General features: G+C 36.9%; 1 protein-coding gene across 28 annotated transcripts in view; it reads right to left on the bottom strand.

Moving 5' to 3' along the window:
* The window catches only part of NRXN1 (neurexin 1), a 1,115,712-nt gene that overhangs the window by 3,868 nt on the left and 1,089,107 nt on the right, over nt 1–22,737 (bottom strand). For 18 of the 28 annotated variants that reach the window (XM_049115890.1, XM_049115886.1, XM_049115884.1 and 15 more), the window contains one exon: nt 21,726–21,813. In XM_049115890.1, coding sequence (XP_048971847.1) covers nt 21,726–21,813 — 88 coding nt within the window. The remainder of the gene's footprint in view (nt 1–21,725; nt 21,814–22,737) is intronic. The other 10 variants (XM_049115892.1, XM_049115882.1, XM_049115889.1 and 7 more) reach the window with 1 other exon arrangement.

The following is a 22,737-nucleotide window of genomic DNA, read 5'->3' on the forward strand; positions in this document are numbered from 1 at the left end:
AATCATAAACCCGACATGGTAGATGAAATCATAATGACACTACCTTATACTATCAGAGGGTATTAATTTAGCAATCAAGTTGATGTTCATACAGAACACTTAGGGCTAACTCCAGACTCTGAATTATGATACCTAAATTTAGTAATACTTTAGAAATCAGATTGCAGGGCAGCCCTGGTGGCTCAGAGGTTTAGCGCCACCTTAGGCCCAGGGCGTGATCCTGGAGACCCGGGATCGAGTCCCGCGTCGGGCTCCCTGCATGGAGCCTGCTTCTCCCTCTGCCTGTGTCTCTGCCTCTCTCTCTCTCTCTCTCTCTCTGTCTCTCATGAATAAATAAATAAAATATTTAAAAAAAAGAAATCAGATTGCATCATACAGTAATGAATACAGTACTGAACAGTAAGATAATCCAAGCATTCTGAATGGACTTCTCATGCTTCCTTAATAAAAGCATGATTTTAGTCACATCTTTACAAACTAAAATAACACTAAGTCCTTTTATGTCGGAGGTGTATTTATTCATATAAGTGTAGTATGTATCACTTATTCACTAGCAGTGGCTGAGTGACCACCAAAACTATATTTGAGAGGGTGAAGTAGGAAAATATTTTTTCTCAGTTTTATAGACTATCTAAATCGGATATGAGTCAGAATTTAGTACTTAATACATAATAATGAATAAAGGACTGGCTAGCCCACTTTTTTCAACTGACAAAATTCTCTTTTAGTCTTTCCAATGTATAAATAAACTCTTCCATGGTATAAGAAATGGATTACAGGGTTCATTACTGTCATCTCCAGGGCCTAGTCAGGCACTGAAATTGATGATAGATGGAGAGAAAAAGTCCTGGAATTTAATATGTAAATGGGGTTTGGAGAGCGAGGAGCAGCTCTTTTCCTCTACATAAGAAACTTTTTTTTTTTTAAATATTTTAAATGAATAGTAACTGTACAGAGATAAAAACCAATCCTATCTCTGACCCTCAGGTCATTTTTCTCTATGGATTATATTTTCTTTCCCTGAATCTCTGTCCTCTCTTTTGTCTTACAGAAAAAGATTACTTTTCAGATGCAGCGAATTAAAAATGCTATAATTTTCAAAATGTCATTTTTTTGTAATGCATTAAAATAATCTCAAGAATGAATTAAAATAATCTCAAGGTTGTAAATATGTATCAGATACAGATAGATATGTGCATATAAATGGTGTGTGTGTGTTTATATAGAAACTGAATAATTCAAGAAGACTAAAATTATGACTATTAAACATCATTTAGGAGCTATTTTTTAATATTTCTACAAAAGTGCCTGTTAAATACTGGTAGTCATTTACCAGCCATAGCTCTGTACTGCTCTGTAATTCCATTTTCAAACATCACCAAGACTTCCTCTGCATAATGGGGGTTTCTCACTGTCACTATCCTTTCGTTCCCCAAATAACGCCTTACAGAGTCACTTACAAAGTACAGCCCTCAGTCGCAAAGCCGCAAGAGGCTATGTTCTGGAGCTGCAAAATGTATCAGGTGAAACCCTTCTATTCTGAGTATGTTCCTGCTTGTTTTACAAAAGCCAATGTAATGTTGCTGAATAAAAGGCCGTAGAGTTGCTTCTGTGGCCAGGGTGGAAGGAGACAAAGACCATAATCCACAGCATTTGATTACAGGAAATTAATTCCCTCTCAAGAAGAATGGAACCTCCTGCAGGAACTCTGTCACTACCTCACAAACCAAAAGCAGCACTTTCTCTCTCAAATATGGTCATCTTTGTCAAAGTCGGCCAATTAGCTCAGCTGCTAACTTCCACAGAATGACAACTTTTTACTTGCTCATTTGTGGATCATTCTTTTAACATGGTGTCTTAAGAGCTAAAGAAAAGATTTTATTTAAATATTACATAAATCTTTCCCCCCACCCTGATGGAATGCTTTTATTTTAAACACATTTCCAGAATTACCTCACTTTGTCTGTCAGAGAAGAATGGGGAGAATGGATATAAAATCCTCATCATATACTTGATGCTAGTAAGAATTGAGAGTTTTAATGAAATGCAGGGTTTAAATGTTCTAAACTAAGAGTAGATATGTTCTTTTTTTTTTCTAGTTAGGAACTGGTATGATAAATGGACTATCTTATCCAAGAATTTTAATCTTACTTTTATCTGCTCAAATATTTCTGATATATTTTCAGAACAACTGTGTAAGAGCACAGGAACAACAAGTTGATGTTAAAACTAGAATGAGATTCAAAGACCAAAGCAAAGCCTCAAATGCTTCAATTTTGCCATATGGGCATTTGATAAACACCTTCTATTTAAGGAAAATACTCGCCTTTTTTGCAACTCCAGCCAAAATGTTGCTTAAGTCACATGCAGGCCTAAAAATATCTCTGTAACCCATATGTAAATAAAGATTCTAAATACCATTTTCTAAAAATAGCCGACCAAAAAATGCCAAAACCCAATGATGAAACACTTTACCCTTTACCCATCAATTGACATTAAAAAATTAATAACCGCCACAGGTATTCTAATAGGTCTGTTTGCAATATGCAGTCACTTCCATATCTCACTGATTATTTAACAACTTTTTTTTTCAGTTTTTGCTTCAAATCTGAAGGCTAAGTGACAGTTTTCTTAAATTTTGTGCTAAGATCAGAAGTGTTTATACACTAAAGACATCTCTCCCAGATGTACAAAAAAGACTAGAGAAATTTGGGGCGCCTGGGTGGCTTAGTCAGTTCAGCTTTGGACTCCTGGTTTTGGCTCTGGTCCTGATCTCAGGGTCCTAGGATCCAGCCCTACATTGGGCTCTGCTCTCAGTGGGGAATCTGCTTGTCCTTCTCCCTCCCTCTCTGCTCCTCTACCCCACTCTCTTTCTCTCTCTCCAATAAATAAATACATAAAATCTTAAAGGAAAGGCTAGAGAAATTTAACTATATTTATAAATTATAAATGTGGCTTCACTTATTGTTATAAATGGTTTATTTTGATGATCGCTGGAAAGCCTCTGAGGAAATTTCACATTAATTTAAATGCAGAGAATAGTAGAAATAGCTAAAAAGGCTAAATGCCTTCTTATATAATTTAGTTAAAATTTTATAGCAAAAAAGAAACACAGCCATCTCTTAACCCTTTATAACAAAGAGAACAAAGAAACTTGATCAGAGAAATCCATAGGCAATTCTTTTATTTCATGCATTTGAGAATTTTACAGCTCCTGTACACTCTATAATACACTAAATCAAGGCATTGTACATAAATACAAGAATCTATATGTGTTTCCTCTGCAGTGTTAAGAAATAAACAAATAAACTAAGGTTTACTTTCACTCTCTCTCCCTTTCTCTGCTCCGCCCCCCACGTGATGAGAACAAACAAAGTAAAGGAGAGTAAAGGAGGAGCAAAGAGAATGGAATATATAAAAATCAGCAGTAAGTCCTTGAATGGTCAGAAGTTAACTGACTTATAGGTGAAACTAAGCTAATTGGACCAGAGGCACAAGGAGCCCAGGTCAATGGAAACTTTTCATTGGAAGACCATGGATGGGGACCGAAGAAGCCAGAGCACATGAGGACCCTCTGTTAGGACTGGAAACAGGCAAGTAAGCATTCAGCTGTGGTGGTGGCACCAGTATTTTGAGTTGATGGTTAGGTCACAAGCCAAAACAAAAAAAAAAAGGAAGAAAAGAAGAAAAGAAAAGAAAAGAAAAGAAAAGAAAAGAAAAGAAAAGAAAAGACAAGAAAAGAAAGAAAAGAATAGATGAAATATTCCAAGTGCCCGTTTATATCCTCTTTTAGTGATACGTAAAGTAGGAAAGCATCATGAATTATACACAATTTCTGTGAACACTGAAACAATAGAAGATTTTTACCCCCATGTCATCCACACCCATGATGCACCCTCAGAGTCAATCAGAATGGAGCGTAAATCGCTGGGTCTACTACCTGCGAGGAAAGCGCATACACACACCAGAATGGCAATATGAAGGCTTTTGATCTCTGCTGGCATTTTTGCCTAAATGATTCAGAAGCTATTGACTGCACTGGCCAAGACAAAGAGCTGTCAAAAGGGTTATAACCTCTTTCATATAAGCTACTTTTCAGCTAAATGGCTGTGAAAATATTCCTGGGACTCACGGACGGGTAAACAGTGTTATCTTAGAGGACAGATGAGAACTGATTTTTAATTCTTTCTCTATCTGTTCAAACATTTGGTAGGATCTCATGGTCTCCAGAAGCCTTCTACATAGTCTGTTTTGGCCAGATTAATCAAGAATCTGGGCCAAAGTATGTTAGCTCTATGTATTTTCTTATTTTTCATTGCCTAATTACTACTGTGATTATTTAGGGAGGCATAGTCTTTCAAGTCTTAGGATACTTATTAACGTATTTCCACATTATACCCCGAACCAATTTATTCATATCGGATAATCCATTGTGGAAAATACATAGTAAGTACAAAAGAATCCAGTGCCTTGTCATATAAAAAGCATAAAAAATGCATTTGTTGCTTTCACAAAAAATTTAAAAATGAAATATTCAAAATTTTAACTTATCCCTCAGTTTGCTGAGATAGTTATTTTAAACAGCCACGACAGGAAAAGAAATTGTCCTGATGTATGTTCTTTCTTTATTTTTGACAGCCTTTGGCACTGCATCTGTGAAAGAACATCATTTCCCCAAATAAGAACTCATTTCGATCCGGTTAAAAAACACCATGGAACAAACATGTTTAAGTGATATATGAGGCTACAGCAGAGAACAGAAAAGTGAAGATTGTTTGTAGCAGGTCTTATTCCTTAGCAGGTCCTCTGGCCCTCTGCCAACAACTCCAAGCTCCTCTCCACTCTTCCTCCTACTCCCTCCCCCTCTCTACCCCTTCTGTGCATCCTGCCCCCAGCTCATGATTTGTCCTTGAAGGTGGCCCTAAAAGAGCATAATGGGTCAGCAAGGTGTTCAAAGAGTGACAAAACTTATCGCCAAGTTCCTAATTTCAAGTCCCAATATAAAATCATCTTTACTGGCAAAAAACAAACAAACAAATGACTAAATGTGATTTTTTCACTACAACATAGTCTTTGTGTTTCATCTTGGAATGGTTTACTTTATAATTTAACCTTCTAAATTTGTTTACAGAATAAAATTATATGCTTTATCAAAATAAATGGCATTTTGTTACCAATCTTGAACATTTTGGTATTTTATTATGAATTTTGTTCTGCAGATGGAGTATGGGGATATGTAGAGCACATTAAGCCATTAAGCTTTGCACAGGAGCCTGTATTTCTCAGTTTGCACAGTCTGGTTGTATCTAGTCATAACCTTAGTTTATGCAAATGGGGAGCATAAAGCCCACATTTCCTTAAGATGATTCACAACTGAAGTTCTAAAATAACTGCATTTTGGAAGGTAAATTTTTGAACATTAGCCAGTTTTTCCAAAGAGGCTTCACTTTGCAGTAGAAAGTGTCTGGCATCCTTTGATTATTCTTTCTGAGAATGGAAAAATAGCAATGAGATATTGTTATTAAAAAATAAAACTGCTCTTGATTTATGTTTTTCCAATACTGCACAAGAACTGATGCTTATAGTCCTAATTATGTCACATAAAATGAGGGTTTGGTGGGTGGTGGGACCTTATATTTCCATTGGTGAGTTCACCAAGGCAATAACCATGCCATCAGATGCTCTTTTTATCACTCAAATTGTCATTTTTATGAAACTATTCTGTATACTTGGATGAGCTGTTCTTTCACTGTAATCTTATTATATTTATGTTGTTTCCAAACTTAGCTTTGCAGGGTAAGATTACAGTTTCCAGACGATTCTTATTGTTTGTTTTATTTCTTCAGTATAGGCTGTTAGTGTATAGGTACGCCATCAACCATGACCCTGTCACATCAAGGATGAAGCAAGAGTTTCCTAATATACCAATGACAGTTTTTGAGTTTTAAGAAAAAAAATACAAGAGACTGCCAACTTTAAGAAATAGTAAAGAATAAAGCACATTAATGATAAAAAAAAACAAACAAACAGAATATGAGCTAAATATTTCACATCAGGAGGGGTATAAAAGGATTATAAAACTATAATGCTCAACACATATCATTCTGCCATCTGAAATTGTTAGATATCCTGTCTTACAATAATCCTTTTTAAAAATTATGGGCAAGATGCATTCATTGAATTCTTTTCTCACTGAGTCTCTGACCAGTCTTTCTGGTTTTATCATAAATTAAACTAAAAGTAACCAATTTTAAATTTCTGTCTCCACCCCACCTGCCTAAAATGATCTCATTAGAACAGAGCACTGTACTGTGTTTTAATAGATGTGGAAATTATTATAATTCTAGGCTAGTCTTGGAAATGGTTTCAGATTTATGAGGGAAGATTTGATTTTTCCAGTACCCAGTTTCATTAATACTGTGAAAAGAAAATTGGAATTGTAGGCTCCTGGGGTGTTTGTAAATTGAGATTACCACATTTTTGTCCCCCCATCTCCAGAAAAATAAAGTTAGTTATTTTTTCCATTTCTGTGCTTCAGTACAATGTGGGTCAGAAGAAACAATTATGATGCAATCACTCAAAAGAATGCATGCTTAAATGGCACAGCTGCAGAAAGGTAGGCAATGATCTGTATGCATGCTCTAATTTCAACTCACACTATGGTTTTTTGAAAGGTGATGAATGCTGGGTGTTTCAAATCCCTCCCATCTTCCCTTCTCACCAACTCCACCCATTCCTTGAATATTCAGAAGTTTGCTCATGCAGGTCAGACAAAAGGGTTGAGAGAGGACACATCTGACACATCTTAGCCCTTCTGATGAAATGGAGAACTTGGAAATCAATAAGCCTTTTCCACCTGTGTGGCTGCTTGGTCGAACATTTTCCTCTGCTATTTTCAAATCCACAAAGGCTCATGTTTGAAAGGAAGTACAGAGGCCACCACTGAGGGATTGAGGGATTGTTATCTTTACCAGAAATCTCGGTACCACAAGGGAAGGGATGCTAGCCACAGAAAAACTCATCCTGTGCCTGTAGGACAGAAATCACCAGCTAGCTCAAGCTACTACCTCAAATGGCACCACATGGAACAAAAAAGGCAATGGACAATCATACCCTGTATGACTTTGGTCACAATGAAAACTAATAGAGGAAAACACACATTGCCCCTCATCTCTGGGGGAGACATTATGTGGCGTTTACAGAAGCCTGTTCTTCAATCGTCTTATACTTCATAAATTGTGCACCTATAACTGAATCATCTACAGCCTTCATAAAATTTAACATGGTCATTGTGCCTCTAAGGTTTTATTAGAACCCTTGAGAGTGTCAGAGTATTTACTAAAGTATCAATGTGACCATCATTCTCGTGGCCTTTCATGGCCTGGCCACAGCTACCTACGCAAACTTGTCTTCTATTTCTTTCAAAAGAATTTGCGGCCACAATTTTATTGCTGTCCCCAGTTTCCACATGCCAATATAATTCTACCTACATGCATGGCTCAATACTACTTATTCCTCAAAATTAGCTTAATGCTCCATATTTTGTGAAGTTTTCTGAGAATATTCACTCCTTCTGTCAACTAAAATATAGTGAACTAGAGTTATGTTCCAAGGACTGTACTAGGTCCTGGGGATAGAGTGGATAACCATAGACACTTCACATTGCCTTCATGGACCTCAACTTAAGTTTAACTTAACTTAAACTCAAAGTGATAGCTGGACCATGTGTGATGAAAGAAAATGGTTAGCTACCACGCAGGAGTAGAGCAGGAGTTTCTGATTTAGACGGGGGAGTCAGAAAGACCTGACTTCGTGACATTTATGCTGAGACATGGAAAAGGACTGGAGACTGTCAAGTGAAGGGTGGGAAGACTAGAGTCTTCTAGTCAGAAGGAATAAGGAGGAACGACCTCGTGGAAAGAAAGAGCTTATTTTTTAGAAATTCAGAAAAACAGCGATTGTAGCATAGTGATTGCTGGGGGAGATTGACAAGAAATTTGAAGGTGAGGGATCCCTGGGTGGCGCAGCGGTTTGGCGCCTGCCTTTGGCTCAGGGCGTGATCCTGGAGACCGGGATCGAATCCCACATCGGGCTCCTGGTGCATGGAGCCTGCTTCTCCCTCTGCCTGTGTCTCTGCCTCTCTCTCTCTCTGTGACTATCATAAATAAATAAAAAAATTAAAAAAAAAAAAAGAAGAATTTAAAAAAAAAAAAAAGAAATTTGAAGGTGGATATAAAAATTAACATATATGTCATAGGCCATGCAATGAAACCATACATGATGAGATCAGCATATTGTACTTTATAAATAGTAACCATTTTATGGGGAAAAAGGTGTCACTAACAAAGTGAAAATGCAAGTAAAAATGAAAAGAAACATATTTGTAGCAATATGGCAGACCAACAGTTAATGCCTCTAAAATACAAAGAGCATGTATCAAATGATATGAAAAAAATAATAATCCATAGAAGAATGGACAAAATTACACATAGGCAAGTGATGAACAGATGATCTAAATGAAAATTAAGTGTAGGACAGGGCGCTTGTTTCATTAGAATGGAAGTCAAAACAAAATAAGGAGGTTTTTTTTTTTCAATAAACTTAGAGGAATAAAGAAAGAAATAGTGATAATGTGGTAAATATATTTATTTGGGAAATTTGCTAGTGAATACAAATTCTTTAGTCACTTTTTAGTAAGCAATCTAATAATATCTATTAAAATTTTAAAAATACCAAAAAATAAATAAATAAATAAAATAAAATAAAATTTTAAAAATATTAAATTACAGGTGGATGATGGGTACATGTGAGTTCATTAAACAATTCCCTGTAACTTATTATATGCTTGAAATTCACAATGATAAAAGTTAAAAACAAATCTTTTAATCAAACCTTAGTTTGTGGAATATATTCTATATCATTAAATATACCAGCACATAAATATATAATAAGTACAGGATGTTCGCTATAATGTTATGAGAAGAAAAGAGAAAAGTGTAAACACTTAAGAGCTTGACTACAAGGCTATGGTTGAATAAATTATGGCATACTCATAATCTAGAATTTTAATAAAGTTGAAAATAGGAGTTAGAGTCAAATTTGTTGACCTGAAAGATACTCCTAATATATTAGTAAAGGAGAAAAGCTAATAGTTTAATTCATATAGCATGCGCCTACTTCTATAAGGCAAGAAAGAAAAGCAACCTTATATTTGTATACTTTTAATAGGAACCTGGTGAAAGATATATGAAAGGTTCATGTCATTACAACTGGTTAAGGTATAGAGGTGAGAAAAAAGGGGGAAAATAAAATAAAGTAGAAAAATCTAATTAGGGCAGCCTAGGTGGCTCAGAGGTTTAGCACCGCCTTCAGCCCAGGGCCGGATCCTGGAGACCCGAGATCACATTAAGAAAACGTGAGAGACCTTTGATTTCAAAGTTGTAAGTAACGGTAATACACAAGTGGGCAAAACACTGGCAGTGACATCATAAAGATCATTCCCTCGATACTTCCCTAACTCCCAGCCCCTATGATATCTTCAGTAAAAGAAGGAAATATGATATTTATTTAATGAAACCTTCTCCTATGCTTAGGCAAAGTTGGATAATATTATATCAATGTAAGTATCATATCTGCATTTATTTTCTTTACGCCTCCAAGTAATAAGCCACTTAATTCCAATGACTAAGTCACTAAGTTATTTTAAGTCAACCAAGTTAGCAATCTCCAGTTTGGTTCATTTGGGTGCCTTATTTACATCAACATCATCTGACACCCATCTCACTACAAATAGTTGAGAGCTAATTTGGAGCTCTTTTCTCAAAATAAGCAGAATAGTTGCAGAAGTTTCTAGGGTACTTTTCAAGACTGTTACTATTGAAAAGGAAGTTGAAAAGAGCCTCATCAGTCAGGTCAAACATTCTATAATTATTAAGCGAAAGAAAAGCCATATAGGCAATAATTAAGAAAATCAGCTTCAAAGCTAGGGAGCCTAAAGAGTCTGTGTTTTTCATCAAAATGTATTAAACTTCAGAAAATGCAACAAGAGCTATATTTTGAAATGTAGATTATACTCTCCATTACTGATTTTTACTCAACTATACTCTTCAATAGCAAAATAGCTTCTTTTTCTGGCAGCTCATTGACTAAAACATCTAGGAATACACACACCCAGAAATCCCTTTTCTTAAGATGCATTTCACGTTTTTACACGCAGAAAGTCGAACAACCAATCTTTACAAAAACCTAGAGGATTCATTCCAAAGAATCTTCAAGTCTGGAACTATGAATTTAGGGGGAATCTGGTTTATAGGAAGACAAAAATGGCATCAAGAGTATAAGTAAATGGGATCCCTGGATGGTTCAGTGGTTTAGTGCCTGCCTTCAGCCCAGGGCCTGATCCTGGAGTCCTGGGATCGAATCCCACATCGGGCTCCCTGGATGGAGCCTGCTCCTCCCTCTGCCTGTGTCTCTGCCTCTCTCTCTTTCTGTCTCTCTCATGAATACTTAAATAAAATCTGTTTTTTTTTTTTTTTTTTTTAAAGTATAAGTAAAGTAGTGAGGAATGTGTGTGTATGTGAATACTGTAGCCTTCCTTCTGGTTTTCTGATAGAAGTTGCTTGTCATGTTTTTTTAGTTTTTGGTAGGTTTTTTACAAATTACACTCAAAGACAGGGTCTTTGAAGAGCTCCAGATTATACCCTGGTGTTAGCTTACTTAAGTATATTGTGTTATCAAAAACCCGCTTTCTTAATTTCCTACCAAATATTGCATAGATTGACCTTTGGTAGATATATTTTCACATGACTTAATTGTCAACTGCTATTCAATGCGGCTGCTATGCCTTCTCACTCACTGTGAGGCTTAAATTTCTTATTTTATTCACTAACAACTGTTATTTTTACTGAATTATTGGTACACGGTAGGCTCTGTGCTGTACACTTTACACACATTGTCTAATTTATGCCTCCTAACAACTCTGTGGTACAGGTGTTATTACTACTGTATAGGAGAGGAAACTGACTCTCAAAGGGGATATGTCATTTAGGCCTCACGAGTAGCACAGACAAAATTCCAACCCAAGTATTTCTATAGCTATTTCAGTTTTATACATTCAATGTGTCTGCATTTATGACCACAGAAAATTTGTTAGTATTTTCAATGTCATCCTTTCCTATAGAACTGGATATGTTAGGCTTCTTTTCTACACAGCTATTGAGCTCTAACCCTTCCAACTCGACTCTGCTGCACCTGCTGCCATTTATCTGTCAATTCCGATAAAAGGAATTTGCATTCCCACAGAATCTTAGAGAAGCAATGCAGAGTGGTAAAAAGAATATTGGACACTGGGTTCTAATCCCAACACTGCACCTAGCTGTAACAATTTATGATCCCCTGATAACATTTTTTTTCCATCACAAACATAATGGTGATCCATTATTTACCTCCCAGGGTCAGCAGGAAAATCAGATTGGGTCAAATAATAAACGTGAAAGCACTCAGGGAAGGATAAAGTGCTATATAAAAACAATGATAGTCTGATCTGATCATTTTCCCTGTGTCTTCCACACTAAAAGTATGGAATCAGCAGCTGTCCCAACAATTAGACACTTCTGCACTATGTACTGCATGCCATGTGTCAATCAGCTGTGATGGTGAACACCTAGGACATTTTATTCTCGGGGGTCACTGTACTCAGGGACTTGCCTAACATGAATGGAATCCCTGGGAATTCAAGTGACAAAAAGATCACTTGATTCACAGGGCATATTGATTCAGGCCATTAATTGTCATGCTGCATGTGGAACCTGTTTCTGTTTATCTGCGAAAAATTCTGTCTTTACAGATCAGTGCTCTCTGGCTCCCACGGTTGGGGTGCATTAAATTTCTCCCTCTTTCAGAATTTCATTATGATATTTTATATTTGTATGTATCATTACATCAATCACCTAAGGCCACACTTTAGTAGTCACTGACAGCGAGGCTCTTCTGATGAGGTTTTATGTTTCTTTCTAAAATTGTTAGGTCAATTCTTTGCTCCTCCTTCCTTCCCTGCTCTGGAATTCTGTGGTGTACTCTGAATGAAACACAGAGTGTCATCTCTACTGTAGAGCTGTGTGCTGGGTGTTAGGTGCTCCTCCACCAGGGTTCCTGCACACCATCTGTAGAAGTCCAGATCATCCTGGGTTAAATAGGGCAGTATGTAATTTTCCTGATTTAACACTGGGTCTACTCACTTGGGGTGATCATCTTTATATTCCCATCAGAAAGCTATTGCTGTCTCAATTTTCTTTTGTTGGAAAAAGTTCACATTCTTTTTGGCGAAAGTGTGAGAGATTAGCCAGGTTCTCCACTGATCTCATCAAAGGAAAACATGTCAAGCCTGGAGCTGGGAAATATGGAAAGGAGGCCGTCCATCAAGGGGGGTGGGCTGGGCGTGTGGCGCTCTGTCTGGTTATGTCATGTGGCCCCAACGACCTGAATGTCTTGGGAGGAAGAGCAGGCAGGAAAGCTAATCATTCCTTCTCACAAGAGCTCAGCAGGGCAGAGACCCACATTTTTTTCCTCAAAAAATAAGAATAAAAAAAAAAATAAGAATAGCAGTTGATATGTGCCCTCTTCCCATCCTCACAACCTAAATTTATCCCAACGGAAGCACTACTTTTGTCTTACTAGTTTCATAGTGGCTACTGAGAAAAGTTTTATGCTAATAGAACTCAGAAACACTTTTAAAAACTTTTTAGGTGTTAAAGTGCCAATTACTAATGTTTCTCCTTCTTGCCAGGGGATATAGGTTTATTTCCATTTGTAATATGGTTTACTCCTCAGTTAAATTGCCAGTATTACTGATAAAAGTTAATTTATATTATCAAAGGTTCTATGTGGCAGACTGAATGCTAAGTGCTCTACATGCATTTTGGCTTTTATCAGCACAACAATGTCATGAGTATTTAACATTATTCAAGCCATTTTGCAGATGCAAAAAGTCAAGTACACAGAGGTTCAATGCTTTGCTTTCGATCATACGATTACCCAGCAAGTGGCTAAACTCACTCTAACTTCCGGAAGTCTGCTCAAGGAAATGGAAGATTTTTGCATCCTTGTAGATGTGACAGCATTGGTACTTTTCTTTCTGCTAGTTTTCTTTCTTTGCTGGCTCTGTATTGGCATCTTTGATACATCTTTTTTTTTTTTAATCTAGAAAATTAATAAAGTCTTCTTGTCTTTCTTATTTTATTACCAATGCCAGGATTCTGATAACACTGAGATTGGGTAAGGAGTTTAATAAAGATGACAGTGACTGAATCAACAAGTCTGATGACCGGAGATGAGACTTGCAGACTAAAGTCTAATGTAGCATTTGCTGCTCTTTGGAGCGCAGGAACCAACAGAGAAAGCATATGGCTCTTCATGGAACCAGCATGCCCTGTAAGTGCAGTGTTCAGAATGTGCTAGGTTACCTCTGATATCATTAATAAAATACCAAGAAAACAGCACAGGAAAACAATTCCATTACCAAAACAGGTATTTGATATAAATCACAAGAAGACCTGGTTTCATTCTTCCTGGATTTCCTATTTCCATAAGAGATAGATTTACCCTATATTTTGCTGAACGTTTACCACATTTCTTCCTTCAGGGTTCATGAATAATTTTAAAATGACAACAGAGGCCTTATGGTATTTTAGCATTTTCTAATAAGGACATGTGATATGAAAGGTTATTAATATTTTAAGGTTAGATACATGTAGATTGAGTAAAAATTTATTGTGTACTCATTATTGGATTTCTCTGTTACTAATATAGGAAGGTTCTGTGTTAGCAGCCATGTACTTTTTTGCAGACTTTCAAGTAAATGCTTAATCTATCATAGCAAACTCACTCATTTCTTAAGTAATAATTATAAGCAGCAAACCATGTGTTAGTAAAGATGTTGGAATAGAGCCTACTCTCTCCAACATCAATAAGGACTGTGGCTCACCTTTTACTCAGATCAAATCTGTATGCCTTATGAGGGCCCTACCAGAAGACAGAATTATGCATCTACTGGCATGAAAACAATGTTAGTAGCAACAGGTCCTCCACTCACCAGTGGGTTTATTATAATTATTTGTTATACCCTCAGTATGTGCCAGGCACGCTGCTAATTACTATGTATGCATCATCTTCTTTCAATCTTGTAACAATTCTATTTTCTCCATTTTACAGACTAGGAAATTTTGCCTAGAAGGGACTAAGTAACTTTCTCAAGATGGGGAAAAGCTGCTACTCAAACTAGTTCTATCTGACTCCAAAGTTACAGCCAGAACTAATATTTGTTCCTTGTTGCTTATCACGATTCTTACAAAAAGCTCTTAAGAGCTTTTGTAACATGTGGCAATAATCCATTCTATTTTATTGTTAAAAAAAAAATTCCAGTGGTGCGTAGGTGGCTCAGTAGGTTAAGTGTCTGCCCTGATCCCAGGGTCCTGGGATTGAGCGAGCAGTTCCCTGCTCAGCAGGGAACCTGCTTCTCCCTCTCTCTCTGCCCCTCCCACTGCTTGTGCTCTCTCTCCCTCTCTCTCACTCAAATAAATAAAATAAAATAAATCCAAAATCATAGAAAGGTCAAACTAGTTCACACTGAATAAAAATTGTGTTCTGAAAACAAAAACCACCTTTTGTTTATTTATTTATTTTTTCCTACTGATTTCCTGGTAGGAACTAATTTTGGTGAATGGAATTGGTTGCCTTGAAACAGAGAATCATCTTCACTACCAAGACCTTAATATTCCCCACAGCTTGACCAAACTTTAGACCGGCTTCTTTCTGCTTCTAGGCCTCTGGCCTCCCTTTCTTTGGCGCATATACTTTAGAAAACTTGTAATTTCAAATTTCTTCTCTGCCCCTTTGATATGTAAATATTTAAAAAAGCCTCTTGCTAGTGTTACTACCCAGGATTCTATTCCTCAAGAACCTAAGAGCTGTCCCTTTGAAATATAACCTTCAAGAGTGATAGCTTCCCATCTTCCAATTTCTCTGGGAAGATAGAAGCCTAGTTGTAACACTACTTCCAGTCATGAAGATATTTGAAGGAAAGGTTTACTTTTCCTTTGGGTGAAGCCAATTAGCAAACCACATGTGGTCTATGATCCCTCTATGGAAGCTCTTAACAACTTTCCAGTCTTCTTTTTTTTCAGTTGAGTTGAGTTTGAGGTGAGCTCAGGATGAGTTCTGGCCTCCATGTGTTACAATAATATTGAATGAACTTTCCTTGCCTGTGTAACTCTCCCCAATGTAATTTTTGTTTGGACATTGCTGCTCTCAGAAAAACAGGGGAAAAGCGAGTGCAAATGATGTCTAATGACTTTCTTCTTCTTTAACCACACAGCATTCAGTTTTATTCTATTTTTCTGGAAAATTAAATTTACATGGGAAAAAAAATGGTTCCTACACCAGAAAGTCACACACTAAAAATCTACTGGCCCATCAGTGCCCCAAATCCAGGCGCTCGCTCTGCCCCTTTAGGATTACCTGGGCCCTGACTCTATATGATTGGTACTCACTGTGGCCTGATGCTCAGGAGACACTCTAAATGTCTCCAAAAATGATGTTTCCTAATTAATGCTGTTTTTCTGCCTACAGCTCAAAATTTCCATTTTAACAGCAATGTATTGGCTATTATGGCTAATTAAACTTGCTTTTGAATAATTTCATAATACATACACAAAATTTAAATGTAGCACAAAATTATCTTCTAATCAGGCTCTAAAAATATGATCTAATAAGTGACATATTCCTTTAAATGATTGTGATTACTTATTTAATGAAAAGATGCACCTTGTACAGTATACATATCTTTATTCCTAATGTGGTTAATGGGATCACTTCAATAGAAATCCTTTGATCTTTTCTCAAAATAGCACACTGGAAAACCACTCAAAATTGCATGGTAATTGCAGCAAATTTAGCCTAATGAATGGTAATACATGTAAAGGACCTTTTACCATCAAATTTAAATTTATGCCAGCCATGGAATTATTTAAATGAACATTTAAAAAATTAATCCTATATTTGTGAGGTGCCTGAATTCTAGAACAATCTTCTGCATTCCAAGAAATTAAAAGCCCACCTTTTCTAAATTAGAGAGCTTACTAGCTCTCTCATATTACAAAAAGGAACTTAATCTCTCCGAATCTCCCTAGCTATGAAAATACTCCACAGTTTTGCAAAATAATGACATATAATGAAGTACGAAGGACAATGATGAACACAGAATAAATCTTCACTAAAAACCAGTTATTACTGTTATCTATCATTATTCATGTAACCTGAACCCCAATCAATGTGGGGCAATGTGATATAACTGATGGGCAATCACAGGTATTCTTTGAGGAACTGTACTGATCACCTCATCCCCATTAGTTCAGCTAATGTTTAAGAAACTGCCATAGAAACGATGATCCTTTTCCTCTATAACTACTCAGATTTTTATTAGTAAATTTTTCTTTTTCTCATTTGAAAAAAGTTTGAGTTGAACGTGGCCCAATATCCTATTAGCTACCTCCTCAGTCCCCATTTACAAACATAAAGAGCATAGACAAATCATTCTAAGCATTAGAAATTTAAGAGAAAATTGTCCTTCCTAAGTGTGCTCCCAGGAAACAGGAAGCTGGCTCTGTTTCCTCTGTAACAAATGACAGTATAAAGTTATTCATCAGGAAGCTCCTATGCCAAAGAGGATCATTATCTTCATTTATAGTCTTAAGTCTTAGATATAATCTTAGATGTCACCTCTTCTAATTTCTTCAGGAGTTTTGAGAAAAGGGTCTGTTTAGAAGAGGGCCTCAAAACTAAAATGTATAGACAGAATTAAGGGCCATTTTGGAACGTAAGTGGTTTGCAAGGCTGCCATTTTGTCAGCTTACTAAGTGAATCAAAAACATAAGATTTCAAAGAACTCAGTCTTACAAAGCCTTCTCTTTATGTGAAAAAAAAAAAGACATTTTAGAAAATATGCATATTTACATAATACAAACTCTAATAACAGTACACACTCATATTGCATGTATTATGACCAAGACACTGTTCTACAACATGCTTCAAATATATTAATTCATTTAATCTAACAACCATATCTCTAGGCTGAGGAAAAAGCACATAAATTGCAAGTCCTTTTGAGAAGTGTGAAGAAAAGGTCATACACTTGTCACATGTCCAGGCAGCTGAAACCCAGCATTTTAAGGCAATGTGACCTATTTGCTTATTCTAAAAGTTGGGGTTCAATTAGACCTCCTAAGTTGTATAGCCACACTCTTATATTCTAAAACACTAAATTTTATACCAATGTGAAGTTGTCACCCAATGCTAGCCATGCAGGACAGTGTGACTGGAATCAAGTATAATTGAGTTCCATGTGTTCTCACCCAGGGGGTGACTCCTGATCCAGTTTCAACATGCACACTTCCCATCAGGAGGCCTGAGTGGTTTCATTAGTTGCCCACCAATTTTCAGCCAGGAAAAGTAACAGCATTACGTAAAAGGGAAAAAATAGCTTGAATATTTTTTTTTATATAACTGAACTGGGAAAATGAAAAGCAACCATTTATTCTCTATTTCATGCCAGGGATTGCAGTTGGTGCCTTAAATATATTTGCTTTAATTCTTGCAACACCATGAAAAATAAGTATTTTAATGTCAAAGATGAAGAACCTGGCAATCATGAAAAATAACTGAAAAAGCATGTGACATAGAATGAAAGATGGCTTTCTGTACAATGAAAATGAAGGTGCAAATTTTCTATTTCTATTCCCAGTGGTTAACAGCAGTGGGTGGTAAAGTAGGACTCAATACTACTTAATCAATGGTGGAATTGACAGTCCACCAAATATACAACTTCCCTCTTCTTTAAGAGTTTTGAGTGGAGCCACGGAGTAATTCAAATTCATCAAATACTTGATAAAAGGTATAGTTTACTTGTGTTCAGCCAGATTTTTCCTGTTTCATTAATAGCCTTAGGAAGGCACGGAAATGAGCACAACCCATTTTCACATAAGAAACCACTTTTTTTCAAGAGAGGGTTCATTAGGGTGATTAGAGAGCTTTCATATGTAAATATTCAGGGATCCTGAAAGACAGTGTGAAATACAGAGAAGATTTGGGCAACCCACCTGTAAAAGTAATTATGCATCTTTTTACAAAAATGTCTTCTTTTGTTGGGGTCCCTAGGTGGCTCAGCAGGGTCCTGAGGTCAAGCCTGGCAGTGGGTTCTGGATTCAACAGGGTGTCTGCTTGAAGATTTTCTCCCTCTGCCCTTCCTCCCCACTCTCTCAAATAAATAAATCTTTTAAAAAAACTTACTCGTTTAAGGAATAGGAAAAGTACATGGCAGATAGATCTATTTCTGAATATTTAACTCAGTATATTACATTCCTATAAAAATCAGTTTCCCAAAATATGACCTGCTGATATCTGACATGATTTCCATCAAGTTATATCTAACAATAAAGTCTAATCACAGCAGCAACTATAATTTTTGTCCATGTTATTTTATGTTTGTATTCAAGATGAAAAGCAAGGAAGAAAAATATATTTAAGAAAACCACTACATCAGTACATTGAGAAACAAAGATGTGCAGGAGGGGCATCCTATAATGAAATAATATTGGATTAGAACATGATTAAAAAAAAAAAAACAAACACTGCTATTTAAAAAGGTGGTTGGAAAATAGAAAAAAAAAAACATATACACTAAGGATTTTATAAGAAGCTGTCACACAGAGCCAAGTCTGCCAAAAGAGCAACATTGCATGCATTATTAAAGATAGGTATGAAAAAATCATAGGGAATTAGACAGAAAAAGCCAATGTAGAAAAGAGCTCTCACTTACAAAGTGTAATGTAGAAAGAGAAAGCATTCATGAACTACATCATCAAGACACTACCAAGGAGAGGTAAGATCACAAGTGCCTACAGCGATAGATGACATTGAAGCAACTGAATTTGAAGCTTAAGCTTTAAGACTTGATGAACTGAAAACTATGGACTGTGGAAAGAAGGACCAACGGAGAGGATGGAAAGTTCCAGTAGACTTGGTGCAAGAGTATGGAAGGTGCTGTCATCACACATAGTCAGTAGCTGCTGTGCCTTGTACATTAGACAATGGGCTGTGATGTAGTGGGAGAAAATTAAAGTTCACAAAACAAATCCATGCAGGGGGCAAGACAAACAAGGTTCCTGCTTCACAGAGCTTACATTCTTGGGCGGATGCAAACTGTGCATTAATGAACAAGTAACAAACAGGTAAGCAAAAAAGATTCTTTCTGATAGTGACAAGTATGGGGAAGAAAATGGAACAGAAACATTGTTTAGAGTATGGCTATTAAACTGCTCCTCACTTTCCATCATGCTATAATATGTCACAAAACAGACATAAGTCAGGTGAGTAAAAGGAGAGGGGATGACCAAAAAGTTATCTCTCTTCTTCTCTTCTCCCCCTATTCTCTCTCCCCATCCCATCCTGTTCTTAGGGCTGGTGTTCCCAGAGAAAGAGAGACACAGTAATTTAACATATTTATTATTTATTTATTCGCAAGAGACACAGAGAGGTAGAGACATAGACAAATGGAAAAGCAGACTCCCTGCACGGAGCCCAATATGGGACTCGATCTCAGGACCCTGAGATCACGACCTGAGCCAAAGGCAGATGCTTAACCACTGAGCCACCCAGGTGACCCAGTAAGATAGTCACTGAAGAATGGTTAAGCAGTGGCTATAAGAATTGGATCATTTAGCTGTGCTCAAGAGGGAAAAAAAAAGCAACAATTTTAAGTGCAATAAGAGTTCTCACACTGAATTTGCTAGGTACTCAGGGTGAGGATTCCATATATAAAGAGGATGATGATCTACAGTCAGTCAGCAAAAGAAAGATTCAGGCCAGAAGAAAACCAAGTACAATGAGTACTGTAATTAGTAAGAATCTATACCATTTTCTGCACTATGTTAATATAGTGAGAAATACTGCAAAAATCAACATTCTCTCAAGAAAATGTTAATTGGGAAAACAAAATCAAAAATAAACACACACACACACACACACACACACACACACACACACCCCAATGTACAATTTAACACCAGATTTTGTTTTATGAACAATCAATGCTGGAGGATCTCAGAGAAAATCAGATATAAAAAAGAATGTCATGATCGGGCATGTGGAAGTAAGAGAAATAAAGAACAAAAATGTAGGGAAAGGGAAGGCAAAGAAGCGGGGTTGATGTAATGCAAAAAAAAAAAAAAAAGAAATCACTTTTTTTTTTTTTTTTGACTAACACAAAAAGAATGAGAATACCAGTTTAAAACAAAACAAAACAAAACAAAACAAAACAAAACAGGTAGGAACCTAGCAAAAGGGCCCAGAATGGTGTCATGAAGTGACCCTATCTGTCCAGACAATCTAAAAAGAACTGTTGCAGAGCCCAGTAAACTGGAGAAATGGAATGGAGGATCATCAAGGTTTTAAACACATTCTGGAGGCTGAGAATTTTGATGGGTGGGGTGGGGGCCAGAGGAAGGAGGACGAAAACATGACCTGTCTGTATCTCCTTAACTCCTCCTGCTGAGATGTGACTGTGAGTCCCTGCTCCTTGTGGCACCTGGTAGCTGCTCCAAGTGCTTAGAGTATGTGGCTACAATCAATGGGTCATGATATTCAAAAGGAGACACAAGATATGCATCCTGAACCATTTTTGTAAATCCAAATATCAGAATGAATAGATTTACTTTAAAGTGATATTCTCCAGAAGAATATGAGGTAGCTATTTTATGGTGACATGATGTTCTTCTGAGATTCCACCTGACGCTACAGAGGTCACGAGCTAGCTGACAGTGGTTAGCCTCTCTTCAATCTCACTCACCTTGTTCACCTACACAAGAAAATTACTGACTTTGAAGAAGCACTGCTTTACAGAGGAAACTAAAAGAAATGACCCTGACATTCAATATTACGAATATCTGGAAGCAAACCCAGCCTATGATTCATTCATTTTCAGAGTTATAGCCACCACTTAGTGGTACAGGGCTGCTTTGGAAACCGTATTTTTGTGTTAGGCACACCATATCACAAAGAAGGAGGAGAAATTATGCACCAACTATAGTTAAAATGCATCAGCTTAAATTTTAGGGAGACACGGCAAGACTCCTATATTTCTCTATTAAATATATCAAGGATTCTACCTATGGTTTGTTTTACTGCTGCCATAATACTCTTACTTTTGAAATTCAGAAATTTATCACTTAAGATAATTTGCTGGCAGAGTGAGTGGTGGGGACTTTTTGTCAGTAGAAAGGTCAAATAATTTTCCACAATGCACTGCAATTTTTAAGCTTTACAATTTTACTATAGGTGACCCAAGGGAAAGCTCATTATACCGTTATATACAAAAATTACACTGTGAGTTAATGGAATGTGAACGGTAAGGTAGCAGCCTTGTGTGCTGTCCCCCACTGCTTTTTCTGAAATATATAATCTTGGTGGGTTTTGGTTTTCAAATTTGTTTTTCAATAAATGTGGGGAAATTTATCCACATAAAAAGCAAAACCCCATAACTCACAATGAGGGACTGTTTAATGGTGGGGGGGGGGGACTTCTACGACATAAATGCAAAAGGCTCTTCTAAGGACTATAGCATGCAACAAAGACTTATTAGAGTAAAGCAAAAAAAGTAAGAAAAAAAGTCGACTAACCTAACCCACCTGAGCTCGGCTCACAGGGGTCAATGTCCTCGTCATCGCTGGGACATTCTGCTGAGGCCACAAGGATGTCATCTGTGGTCTGTAAAAGAATCACATAGAGCAGATTAATTGAAAGGGACCTAACAGATATTCGTATCTTTATCCCAATGACAAATGAAACCTCGTTCGTGTTTTCCTGATAGGTTGAGAAACCAAATTCAGTATTTCCCTCCCTGAGGACTCAGAGCCTACATTTTTCGGCCTACTTTGGATCTCTCATGGACGTATTTGCATATTTGTGAAAACCTGATTACACCTTATTTTGCGTAAGGACACGGAAACGGTGGTAGCCAACTTGTAGATAACCATCCATTCCCCCGCACAGAGAAGCTGCACACAGTGGCATACAGAGGTTTAAGACAACCTGGCACAAGCAGATGATTTGAAATTTATTACAACCCTGGAGGGCTACAAAGTATGCATCAGTAGGCTTTATGCAGTCCTTGTACTTGGCTTCCTAAAAGCAGAACAGCTATAACCTTTTATATTCATGACCAGATAGAATTTGATGAATCTTTGAGATATAGCTTGTCATTATTAGGAAACACAGATTAAGTAGAGGATATATTTCACCGACGCATTAAAGGGAAGCAAACATAGTCCATTTGAGGAATTGTATGTGTAGCTTTCACACCTGATTCTTATTTTTGCGATATTCAGGTAGCAGGTATCGTTTCACCATCGTCCTTTCATCATTAAGGTTTTGTAATAAATGAAAAGCGTATGGGGGGAGGATATTTTATGGCAAAAAAGGATAGAGGTGACAGTTTTCTCTGTGACGTTCTAGTTGCTTCATTGCACTTACAGCAAAAAAGATAACCATCACGGTAATAACAAGGAGAGTGTGTAAATCCTAGCAGTAAGCCACATAATCAACACATTTACAAGCACCGAAGGTTGTTCTTTATTGCCACTTACAAGGAGCAGTAAACTCAGCATAGGTATCGCATAGAAATTGTGAAGG

Source organism: Canis lupus, chromosome 10 (genome assembly GCF_003254725.2).
Source record: "Canis lupus dingo isolate Sandy chromosome 10, ASM325472v2, whole genome shotgun sequence".
Taxonomy (NCBI): Eukaryota; Metazoa; Chordata; class Mammalia; order Carnivora; family Canidae; genus Canis; species Canis lupus.